Source organism: Saccostrea echinata, unplaced genomic scaffold (genome assembly GCF_033153115.1).
Source record: "Saccostrea echinata isolate AGI-Se365-2 ecotype Australia unplaced genomic scaffold, CSIRO_AGI_Sech_v1 ptg000022l, whole genome shotgun sequence".
In the NCBI taxonomy this organism is placed as follows: domain Eukaryota; kingdom Metazoa; phylum Mollusca; class Bivalvia; order Ostreida; family Ostreidae; genus Saccostrea; species Saccostrea echinata.
Window position 1 is genome coordinate 3,862,391 of NW_026889771.1, and position 13,332 is coordinate 3,875,722.

At 33.1% G+C, this 13,332-nt stretch overlaps 1 protein-coding gene across 1 annotated transcript in view; it reads right to left on the reverse strand.

Moving 5' to 3' along the window:
* Nucleotides 1–13,332, reverse strand: part of LOC133190245 (receptor-type tyrosine-protein phosphatase epsilon-like) — a 91,683-nt gene that overhangs the window by 41,936 nt on the left and 36,415 nt on the right. Inside the window, exons 3-4 of the mRNA XM_061325754.1 lie at nucleotides 9,703–9,805; nucleotides 4,601–4,665 (exon numbers count right to left, since the gene is read on the reverse strand). Of these exons, the coding sequence (XP_061181738.1) occupies nucleotides 4,601–4,665; nucleotides 9,703–9,805 (168 nt within the window). The remainder of the gene's footprint in view (nucleotides 1–4,600; nucleotides 4,666–9,702; nucleotides 9,806–13,332) is intronic.

Genomic DNA, 13,332 nt, shown 5'->3' on the forward strand with positions numbered 1-13,332 from the left:
TGTGTCCTCAGTTGAGCAGTATGTTTTATAATATTGCAGAGTTACAGTTAGAAAAATGGTTGAATATCTTTACAAAAAAATAATTATTAAATCCCTAAAATATCATTTACTTTAGACTTAAAACATATCAGATATGATAAAAAGAAGGTGTCCATACTTTATCCACAATGGATAAATGACGCACACAAGATGGAGGAGTTGGGTTGTGATAGTCACCATGCTCATTCTTGGAAAAGATATCCTTATCCACCCATCCTATTGCGGAGATTTTGCCATTTGTGACAAATGGACAATTCTTGTTGTAAAAAATAACTTGCAAGGTAAGAAGTATAAGACCTGGAATATTATTTTAGCTTCTGTGAACAGAACGCTACGGAGCATGTCACGTGATTCGCGCATGGGCAGAACAGTGCAGATGTGCATTAAAATAGGAGAGGACTACTTTAATAAATAATAAACACTGAAACTTAATTTTATTTCTTTTATGGAAGTAATTCAATTAGTTCATGAACTTTTTGATTACCCCTCATATTTGTTTGAATTTTTTAACTAATTATTTGTTTGTGCAAGATCTATTTTATGATGGTGAAGGCTTTGATTTTATTTATAACTGCTTATGTTTGAACCATGATCATGCACAATGCCTGCTGACCGATCCATTTTACTTATTATTGCAGAAAGAAACTTATGTTAAGTTTGAATATAAAACTCAATTTTTTTTTGGATTATGTTTTCAATCAGTGAACTCTTGTAAACTTGGATGTAATATTATTTTCAACTCAGATGAACATATGCAAGAACATATTTTTATCATTGGTCAATTTTTTTTTTATATCAGGTTTGTTTCCATGATTTTATCCTTACACTTTTTAAAAAAAATTTATTTTTTATTTTTTAGCATGGAGGTGAATTTGCAAAATTCAGACTGAAGTCTAAGAAATGTTAAAATATATAGCATTTTGATCAAAATACACAAATTAATACCAACGAGGTCTTAACTCCAAATTTAAATTTTTTTTTTTTTTTTTTTTTTTTTTTTTTTTTTTTTTACCCATTCCATAATAATTCAGTTTGTCTGCTAAATGTCCAGCAGCAGATTTTTTTTTTCAAGATGCATTTTCAAATATAGCCAAATAAGCATGAGTCCTACACATAGGCCTGAACATCTTATTAAGGGATCACAAAAAATAATTAAGAGTACTTTTTCACAATAAAAAAATTTTGTACATAAGGCATACTCACAAGCTGGTATATTAGAAACATTGGTAAACTATACATACATCATTCTGAATTTTTAAAAAAAAAAAATTTCCTTTAAATTTCTACATATTAGAATGAAAATCTATTTGCAATGATAGTTTTCAAATAATATATAGAGTATTAAATTTTCAATATCATGCTATTGAGAAGGTGCGAGTAGTATATCAGATTATTTGTTTTAAATCAGTCTCTTGCCTTTGAGAAAATTCCCCTCACTGCACTCCAAAAATGAATTCCTAGTATCATTTTCAAGGATGATTAAACTTAATTTCAACTGTATATGATGCATTGTTTTAATATGAGTTATCTCTCTTTGAATGTTAGTCTTATTGCATGTTTTTGATAAAAGAAAATGAGTTATTTTAGATAATAAAGCACTTTCTGTGTTTGTTCACGCTGGGGTAACAGTTGTGACTTTGTAGAAAAATACATAATGCACTTTATTCCTGCATTAACAAACAATGACATTTTGTTGTTTATATTTAAACCTACATTAATTATTCCTATAAAATGTGTGAAAGTACATAAAATACTGTATCCTTGATCTGTCTCTACATTACACTGATGGAAGAGCCCACTTCTTAAGAAATATTTCAAACAGATGGTTTTAAAAGAACGATTCTAATAAGTTTATTGTTAATAAGTAGATAAAGCATCAGTTTGCAGAAGAAATAAAGGAGAAATATTCATTTGTATATCAAACACTGATGTCCCAATATGGCAGCTCAAGGTCAAGGTTAAAAGTTTTTTTTACATGAAGGCCAAACTCCAAGGTCAAGACTTCAAAAATATGCTGATACCCAAGAAAGGTCTTGTCACAAGGAATACACATGTAAAATATAATAGCCTGGTACCAACCATTCAGAAAATATGGCCTAGGTTAAAGTTTTTTTCAGAAAGTAGGTCATACTCCAAGGACAATGTCATAAATAATGGCACAAAAGGAAAACTAAGGTCTTGTCACAAGAAATGCATAAGTGAAATATGAAAGCCCTAGCACCAAACATTTAAAAGTTATGGGCAAGGTTAAAGTTTTTTTCAAATGTAGTTCAGACTCAAAGGTCAAGTTCATGAGGTCAAACATGTTGTTACCTAAAGAAAAGTCTTGTTACAAGGAATACACATATGATATATGAAAACCTTAGCACCCACTGTTCAAAAGTTATGGCCAAGTTTAGAGTTTACCAAAAGTTGTCAATCCCAAAGGTCAAGATAAAAAGGTGAAAAATGTATAGGTACTCAAAAAAAGGTCTGGTTACACAGAATATGCATAATTTATGAAATATAAAAGCCCTAGCTCCAACCATTCAATAGTTATCACCAAGGTAAATTTTGGTAAAGTTTTGCATAAGTAGGTAAAACTCCAAGGTCAAGAGGTCAAACATGTTGGTACCCAAAGAACAGTCTTGTCACAGGGAATACACATGTGATTATGAAAGCCCTAGCACCACGCGCAACCATTCAAAAGTTATGTGCAAGGTTAAAATTTTTGCACAAAAACAAACAGATTAACAGACAAAGACAGCTAGACAGATGGAAGGATGGATGGATGCACAGACCAAAAACTACCCGGTATATGCCCCTCAATCTTGATTACAGGGGCATGAAAACAAATAAACAAACAAAACAAAACAAAAAACCCCCAAAATTTTACCTATTAAGTTAAAAAAAAAAAAAACAACATTACAGACACTTAATTTTCTCTTCAACAGAAAATTCACCAACACTTTAGTTCCTTAACAACGTTTCGAGCTCAAATTATCTTTTAAAAAATTCCCTTCTCTACATTTAATTAGTTTAAGGTCCTGTTTGGTATCACTGTCTGCATTGCTACCAAGATGTATATATTTATTACATAGGATTGGTTTCCACAAAGAGAACTGTCGAGTGTTCTTGAAAACCATCACAATCTTAGCAATTATTAATAGCTTTGAAGTTCATTTTAATCTTCTTAAAAATTAATTTACTGGCCAGTTATCAGATGCTAAAATGTGCAAAAACCTAGACGAGTTATCATTCATTAATCCAGGAAATTGAGATTTTTCCAATAATCATTGGATGGCTTTAATGATTATGGTTACAGCAACTCGACTTTCAAACTCCCACATGTACAAATATTTAAACAAGTGAGAATACAAACTAGAACCATATTCTAGTCATTCACAATGGCAATGCATAAGACCAAAGGTAAAGAGAATTCTCCATTATATACCCTGAAAATTAATTTTGCTACTTTGACTTTTGACATTGAAAATCAATATTTATCTTAATTTTACCATAAAATGATCACCGTTTATTCATCACAATCAAAAGTTATCACTGGAAAAAAAAAGGCTCACAGACAGAAAGACTGATAGGCAATACATGTATTTTAAACTATCCCTCTTTCAAGATGGAAGAAATAAAAGTCTTTTGTTCACGATATATTACAGGTAACTGCATAACAGAGATAACAGAGATGAGAGTCTTGCAGCAAATTGAATTTATCCGACTTTACTTATACAGTAAAACATGGTTATAGCGAATGAATTAACGCTTACAGATAAGTGATTTTCATTCCCCATGACTTAAAAATATATTGTAAACTTAATGGATATATATAGGATCTCCCATGATTTGTAGTTGGATATGATTTTTATCCAACGAGTTGTGTATTTTCATCCCCGAGCCTTGGCGAGGGGATAAAAACACACAATGAGTTGGATAAAAGTCATATCCAACTACAAATCATGGGAGATTCTTTTATCCCATGTATTAAACATCACAGCCAATGTTTTACACTGTTTTATATAGGACTCCACTTTATTTTACTTCATCACGCTAACGCAAAACCCATTGTGACGTCACAACTGCACTTAACTATGGGTTATGAAAAAAATATCCAATGAGTCATATCCACGGGATAAAGGGGTAAACATCATAATGAATTATGCTTATAAAGAAGCAAAATTGTCCATCCCTGGCACTTTGTTATAAGCATGTTTTAATGTAACTATAATTTCATCAAATATTTCTCACTAGAAAAAAATGAGATTAAAACCACACCATTCATTTAGAATTTGACAAAAATTCACACATTTTTGATTTTTTTTTTTAATTTTCAATAGTTTATATTAAAATTTACAATATTCTTTGATATGAATGGCATAAAAACTGCTTGAAAGAATTTATCACCATCATCATCTGCTCTCATACATATCAGAAACTAGAGCAATGATCAACTCTGAATGATAAATTTAATATCACACTTGTCCTCCATAAAATAAAAGTGACCGGACACGGTAAAAAAAAAAGACCCAAATGATATCTAATTCTGAGACAAGTGCATTTTAGCAGTTACCTCTCTTTTGCAGGTCCAACTTGTCTTTTCTTTTCTTCTTGTTTTCAGGTGTGTCATACTGGTCTCTACAAAATCAATCAATTAACCATTTAATAATCAATTAATTAATCCATCAGTTCTATCAATAATATGAAGAATGTGACTCAAGATTTATTTCTTGCTCTGTTCAGACATTACTATAATCTACAAAGTTCAGCTCAACAAAATTGTAAGGATTATGCATGCTAACTCCTGCCTACATTTACACCAATTTAATTCAACAGTAAAGGCAATTTGGGTGGGTTGGGGGGGGGGGGGGGGTGTTTTAAGAATATTTTCCATTTTCCATTGATTTCTATAGTGAAAAACACAAGTTTTACCAAAATTATAGAGTTAATATCTCTTTGTTTTCCCAAATAAGTTATGTTTTGTGAAAATCCATGCAATATCTATATAAATAATTGAACAAGAGGCCCATGGGCCAAATCGCTCACCTGAGTAACTTTGGCCATGCTGTTCTTTACCAGATTTCCCCCCTTGTAATACCTATTGTGGTGCCGCCCTACCCCCAGGGGTCCTGATTTGAATAATTTAGAATCTACACTACCCCAGGATGCTTCCACATAAGTTTCAGCTTTTCTGGTCCAGTGGTTCTTGAGAAGAAGATTTTTAAAGATTTTTCCTATATATTTCAATGTAAAACTTGCATTCCCTTTTGTGGTCCAGCCCTACCCCCGGGGGTCATGATTTGAACTATATAGAATCTACACTACCCCAGCATACTTCCACATAAGTTTCAGTTTTTCTGGCCCAGATGTTCTTGAGAAGAAGATTTTTCTTATATATTTCAATGTAAAACTTGGATTCCCTTTGTGGGCCCGCCCTACCCCCGGGGGTCATGATTTGAACAATTTAGAATCTTCACTACCCCAGGATTCTTCCACATAAGTTTCAGCTTTTCTGGCCCAGTGGTTCTTGAGAAGATTTTAAAAGATTTTTCCTATATATTTCAATGTAAAACTTGGATTCCCTACTGTGGCCCTGCCCTAGCCCTGGGGTCATGATTTTAACAATTTAGAATCTACACTATCCCAGGATGCTTCCACACAAGTTTCAGCTTTTTTGGCCCAGTGGTTCTTGAGAAGAAGATTTTTAATGACCCCACCCTATTTTTGTCTTTTCTTGATTATCTACCCTTGTACGGGGACTTGGCCCTTTATTTTCACAATTTAAACTCCCATTTATCCAAGGATACTTTGTACCAAGTTTGGTTAAAATTGGCCCAGTGGTTCTTGAGAAGAATTCGAAAATGTGAAAAGTTTACAGACAGACGGACGGACAGCTAGACGGACAGACAGACAGACAGACAACGGGTGATCAGAAAAGCTCACTTGAGCTTTTAGCTCAGGTGAGCTAAAAATCATTCAAATATGTTAACTTTTGAAAAATGACTTGAAGGTAGGCGGCAAAACAATACTCTCATTCGCAGTTCTTTATATAACGAAGGTTTCTTCTTTAAATCGTAAGTATTCATGGATTACAAAACTATCAATAAATGTAATCTATAAGAGAGGCAATTGACTTAATACCACCTGAATGTTCAATTAGGTGCCTAAGTTTATTGCATTTAGTTTAATTATACTAATCTAGAAAATATAGCAACCACAGCAAGATTAAGTGTAACTTATGATGCATCATGCATGCAATATGTTCTACTGTACAGTATAGGTATTATATGGAGCTATTTGATAAAAAGAACTGCTTCAAACACTTAAATCAAACCACATTTAGCTGTAGAATCACTATCGTAAGCTTTGACTATTTAGTTTACATCCAGAAGATGCACAATTTATTGCATTTAAGCATTTTCGGTAAAGGTCAGGATTAACAAACCTGATCTATGACTTTAACCTAGCATTTAGCCTGTATCCAGAGAAAAAAGGTTAATTGAGGTGTATGCAACCCAGGAATTGTGGCATATTTCTCTAATGCTTAAAGTTACCATAAAACAAATTCTCAAAAGGTTTCACTTGTTAGGTTGACAATGAAACAAGTGGTCCATGGGCCACAGATAAAAGCCGAAATCAGTTCAGAATTGAAAAGTTTAAATATATAAGTGATATAAGTCATGATTTGAACAAATTTGAATCTACACTAACTGAGGATGCTTCCATATAAATAAGACTAATCCTAGCTTTGCTGTTCCTGAGAGAAAAAAAAACTGAAAATTTTTCTAGTACATGTATATATTCCTATCTATATAAAACTTTGATAGGCCACTGTGGTCCAACCCTACCCCCTGGGGTCATGATTTGAACAAAATTGAATCTACACTACCTGAGGATGCTTCCATATAAATATAACTAATCTGCATGCCTTTGCTATTTGCTATTCACAGGAAGATTATGAAAAGCTCACTTGAGCCTTCAGCCCAGGTGAGCTAAAAAAACAAGCTCTCTTATATTTAAGATTTCATCAAGATAGCTATAGGCTAGATAGGTTTTTTTGAGATCATTCACTGTCCGTTATCTTCACCTTTTTCATTGTAGAGTTTGATATCGTTCATCCAAATACAAATCTCCTATCAAATCTGGAAATAAACCTTAATTCATAGAAATTAAAAGCAATCACATTTTGTAATGACATTGATCATGTCAAGTAAACCATAACATTTAATAATAATCAATATATTCATTCCATAATTAATAAATTTTTAATGGAAAATTGATTTTTAGAGGTGAATGTGTAAAATGATGATGATCTTCTTTAGCTTATATGGTACAAAATCTGGTTTAATTACTCAGGGGCCAACAATAAAACAGTGAATGATAAATTAGGTCTTTACTATCTCAATTTACTAACTTCAAATTGATTGATTTTCTCTTTTATCATCAAAAATGTATCTTGAATTACACACTTACAGCAATAATTCATAAACAAAGGTAATCAAAGATTACACTGTCCACGTTATGGGGTTATAGTTATTTGGCGTGCTCCTTAAACTTTAACAGGGATTTTATATCTACAATATGAAAATTAGAATCCACACAACCTGGAAATGTTTGCAAATTAATGGTTCTATTGTGGTTCTTGGGAGGATTTATGAAAATTTTTTCTATAGTCCAATGTAAAACCTGGATTTCCTGTTGTGGACCCACCCTATCCCCTGGGACCATGTTCTGAACAATTTAGAATCTACATTTATATCAGAACACTAATCTAAATATTTTTCATCTTTTCTTGTCCAGTTGCTCTTGATAAGATTTGTTCCAGTATTTTTCAATTTAAAACTGTGATCCCCTTTTGTGACCCCACCCTACAATTATTTGAACAATTTAAATCTATATTTTACCAGTTACTGTAAGAATTCAAATAATAAGTTTCATCTTTTCCAGTTGTTCTTAGGAAGAAGATTAAAATGATAATAGTAATAATAATAATAAATTCTATTTACATGTATTTCAATGTAAAATTTTGATTCCCTATTGTGGCCCCATCCTACCCCCACAGACCATGCAATTCAGAATTTACATTTTATTAGGAACCTTTCACATAAGTTCACCTTTTCTGGTCCTGTGGTTCTTGAGAAGAAGATTTTTAAAAAATTTGTTTCAATATATTCCAGTGTAAAACTTGGATCCCCTATTGTAGTCCCACCCTACCCCTCAGGGGACCATGGTTTGAACAACTTAGAATCTACACTATGTCTCAAAGTTTACATATTAGTTTCTTTTGTATTCAGTTGTTCTTAAGAAGATTTTAAAAGATTTTTCCTATTCATTCCAATGTACAACTTTGATCCCCTATCATGGCTCCATCCTACCTCATGGGCAATGATTTGAATAATTTAGAATCTACACTACCTTAGAAAGCTTTCACACAAGTTTCACCTTATCTGGTCTATATAGTGGTTCTTCAGAAGAAAAATTTTTGATGACCCAACCATATCTTTGACTTTTCTTGATTATTTCCCCTTGGAAGGGGGCTTGGCCATTCATTGACAATTTAGGATGACCCCCTTCACCAAGGTGGTTCTCAAGAAGTCGAAAATGTGAAAAGTTTGCAGATGGACATACAGACAGATGTCAGACAATGGGTGATCAAAAAAGCACTTTAGCTTTCAGCTCAGGTGAGCTAAAAATGAGATTAAGGTCAGAAAGTTATGATATACTTGAATTGCCATCTCTAATTTGTACCGATGTGTGAAGTTTGTTTCTTTGAAAGTAAGTTAAACACAAAATGAGAAATAGTGAGCTCAACATGGCAGGAAAGGTCAAGGTCAGTAATCATGACAAAGTTCAAAACTCTCACTAATTTGTATAAGTGTATGAAATTAAGTAAAAATATCTTGAACAGCTTCTTTGAAACTAACTTAAAGGTAAATGTAAAATGAGGAACAGAGAGGACAAGGTCATAGGGAAGGTCAAGGTCAAAAATATTTTAAGATAGTTGCATAGTTTTTTTCTCAGTATGGATTAGTATATGAGTATCAATACAACCAATACTATTTTTCAATGAGCATATAACTAGGTTTCAAAGAAACTATTCATACTTTTAATGTAGGTAGATGCAACATCCATGCAAGTGTGGTACAGTCAGGGCTAATGAATTACTTAGGAACTGACCTGTTCCAAAAAATATTAAGCAGTTCAATCATCAGGAAAAAGTAGGTCAGATACAATATTTGAAACAAGTCTGATAGTGTGTATCCCTAGATTCATCATCCATGGAAATTTGGTCAGGATAGTTACTTGGAAATGGACATGATTAAAAAATATCTAACCTGGTCACTCACCTGGAAAATGAAGGTCAGATGCAGCATCCCAAGCAGGTTAATGGTAGTGTGCATTTCTAGATGCATCACCCATGCAATTTGGTGCAGCTATGACTTACAAATACTTGGGAATAAATTTGCTCATAAAACTTAAAAGCCAATGACAAACCATTGTTTAAGTTGAATTTCTTAAATCAACTTTGATTTAGTGCAAAATTGTTTCATCTCACTCACTAGCTACTATATATATCTGTGTTGAGTTGTGAATATAATTAAGAGATGCGGGGATCTAGAGTAATGCTTGCTATAAAGAAAGTCTGTTGCCCCAAAAGACAGTCATGCATCTTACCTGAAGTATTTACAAGTGGCCAAACCTAGACCAAAGAAGGTGACAAAGGCACATATCATTGCCCATAGCAGGATTTCATCAGAGCCCTCATCCACAGACACACCTAAATAATGGAAGAAAAACTGTTAACACTAGTAAATGAGTTTTAACTGCATATATCTGATTGGTAAAACTGCTCAAGTATTTATTTTTAAAGCTCAAGAGTGAGTCAACAAAAGTGAGAAGAAGATATGATGTAACTTATCTTCAATATAACCTCATTAGTTTTTTAATATGACAGATCTCATGGTCAGAGTAGTCACATTATCTTAGAAAGTGGTCGCATATAGCTTAAGTTCCTGTCTAAAGCTGACAGGATAGCTAATTCCTGTCTAAGGATGATGTCAGGGTAGCTAATTCCTGTCTAAAGATGATGTCAGGATAGACAATTCCTGTCTAAAGATGATGATGTCAGGATAGATGATTCCTGTCTAAAGATGATGGCAGGATAGATGATTCCTGTCTAAAGATGATGTCAAGATAGATAATTCCTGTCTAAAGATGATGTCAGGATAGATGATTCCTGTCTAAAGATGATGTCAGGATAGATAATTCCTGTCTAAAGATGGTGTCAGGATAGATAATTCCTGTCTAAAGATGATGTCTGGATAGATAATTCATGTCTAAAGATGATGTCAGGATAGACAATACGTTCTATTTCCATTACGGAAGAGTTATACTTCTTAGTGCGCTCTTTTGTGAAAAAGTCGGAAAATGTACAAATCTCGCGGGATTTCTGGGACAAACGTAACGTAAACATGTAAACAATATGTTGAATGTCGATGAACAAATCCTAAGAAAATGCAAATGAAATATTTTATTGTTGTGGACTTTATATACATCAAGAGTAGGAATGACAAATATCAATTTACATTGTATATCTATTGTTGACCGTATGTATCTATTTATCGTATGGTACATCTAAATACAATACACATACCTCGGAAATATCGTATTTTTTATTAATGGATGATAAATTTAGGGTTCTCGCTCTGTTACATATGTCTTTTAGTTCTTCTATTCTTTAATTAGAATGACAAATACATTTAACATTTAAAATTGGATTGAGATTGGCGTGTTTCGTATTATCCGCAACACCATGCTGTCCCAGTCAGACGACCAAACGCACCTCTAATTTTGAAGAGTTCACTAATGGAAATAGAACATATTCCAGTCTAAAGATGGTGTCATGACAGTCAAATCCAGTCAACAAGATTAAGAAAGAAGTCAATCAGCTACATCCTGTCTTCAGATGAAGTTAATAGATCAGATTTTAAGATATAACCATTACTGTCCATGCTGAATTCAGAGCTTTGTGTCTAAGACAGGGTTGCAAATAACACTTAAAACCTTAAGAGCCATGTGGGTCCCCAACTTCACAAGTTTTACTAACCCACGTTGATATTTTGGGGCCCACAATTTTCTGTTCACTTAGTTAAAAAAAAATCTGTCTTTTCTTATAATCTCACAGAAAAAAACTTTGCTGTCCAGTCTTTCATTTCAATTTCTCCTGCAGGTTTCATCACCAGTTGCATGATTGATTGATTGTATGTTGTTTTATGTCCCGTTCAAGAATTTTTCACTCATATAGAGATATCCATATACCAGTGAAGGGCTTCAAATTTTAACCTTTACTGGGCACTCAGGGCCACTGAGAAGTGAGGGTTCTTTATCGTGCCAACGCCTATTGTGACAAGTGGTTTTTAAGGTCTCATAAGAAAAATATGCCTACGTGCAAGTCTGTGTGATTTACACAGCAATAACTCACACAAAAATTTAAAACATTCCTTACATTTACATTTTACATGCTCATAAGCACCAAAAATATACTCAATGTTTGAATTATTCACTGCCTTATATTGGGTACATACATGTACCTCTAATTATTTTTAGAATCAGTAGGGGAAGAAAGTTCCTTAATTTGCAGACCTGAATAAAAAAAAAACTATGATAATGTATTAAACAGAGCCTCATACTTGTTGATAAGGAGTATGTTCCCTTGCAAAAAAGCTTGGCAGATGTAAATTATCAAGAAGATCAGCAGAATTATTTTATGTATTATAACACCAGTGAGAAGTCTTGAATTCCCCTACTTTCACTTTAATTTTCAGAGGTTAACGCAGACAGACACATTTTGCCGGAAAACAAATCTAACATGCCACCTCAAGATTTTAACCAAGGAAAGACAACTTGATGTGCTTTGATTTGAGGGGTCACTCAATGCTGAACAAAAATTAGGGACATTGCTAAGTGAAGAAACGTTAACATTGCCGCCTATGGGAAAACAATTAGTGGGCTGTACCATATCGTTACATTTTTATTAACGTCTCTGTAGCTTATCGTGACATCACTTTAGCGCCAGTTTCTCCATGCACATTTCTACGCATGAGTATACACAAAAATGGCATTCAAATCAATTTTATTCTTTCTAGTCACAGTGTCAATTTTTTTTTCAAATCATATTTATACATAAAATTCATTTCTAAACAAGCAAGGACTGCTTCATACATGTACTTCAATCATATTTTCTTTTTGAATCTAATCCTATTGTTGTTAATGAAAATCAATGTTGGTAATTTAAAAAAAAAATGGTGGAATTAAGAGCAGAGGATAATTAAACCTTAAGCCCCAAAGTCACTACTTTGAATCTGATCCAAACTGCAGCAACCTCATAGATGCAGTATGCAGATATTACACAAGGTATCGGGTTAACTTAAAGGGAAGGTATCTCCATATCAGATATTCCTTTATTAACCATGCTTGTGATTTAGTCCAATGATAGACCATTGATAGACGACTGAAAAGGATTAATGGATTGAGATCAGGCAACTTTTCTATACAATGGAAAACATCCACCAAATTGTTTACATCAGGGAAATGAAGGTACATCAGTAATGTAAATATAGAGGCATTAGTACTGTCAATATTAGCTTGTGAACCCCCAAGAAAATATCCAACTGTACCGAATGACAATGTTTAGAGGCATAATTATTAACCATGCATTAGCTAAAGACTCATTAATATAACATATGAGGATTGTCCCAGAAAAATATGAACATTTTCAATATTATTCGTTTCACTTGTATTATAAAGTTAAAAACTGGCATGCACCATAATCATCATTTTTTTTTAATACTTGAGTCTACACCTTGTATTTCCTACAGAAATTCCCCAACCGTTGCACTCTAAATTTTCAATTATAAACGCAAACTCTACAGTGCATAGATATTGACCATCTACAACAAAATCCTCCTATACTTAAGTTCTATCTTGTTTTTCCTCTTTCAACTATAGCCAGCTCTGGTGATTTTAAGTATAGTTCAAAATGACAACCTCAAAGCTGTCATTTAAAAAGGTCCTAAAATTCAGGGAGCCCAGATATTTCACATTGCAACAGAACATCATTTCTATTATGAATTCCATCAAGGATACGTATGCAGTACTAAATATAAAGGGAAAGACCTTAATTGATACTCTGTCAGAATGCAGATAAAGCATTTTAGATATTTATTAAAGAATTGCATTTGAAAATTAAAGGCCAAAATGCGAACTATATATCTTTCTTTTTTCAGTAGACAAGAAGTGATAAAA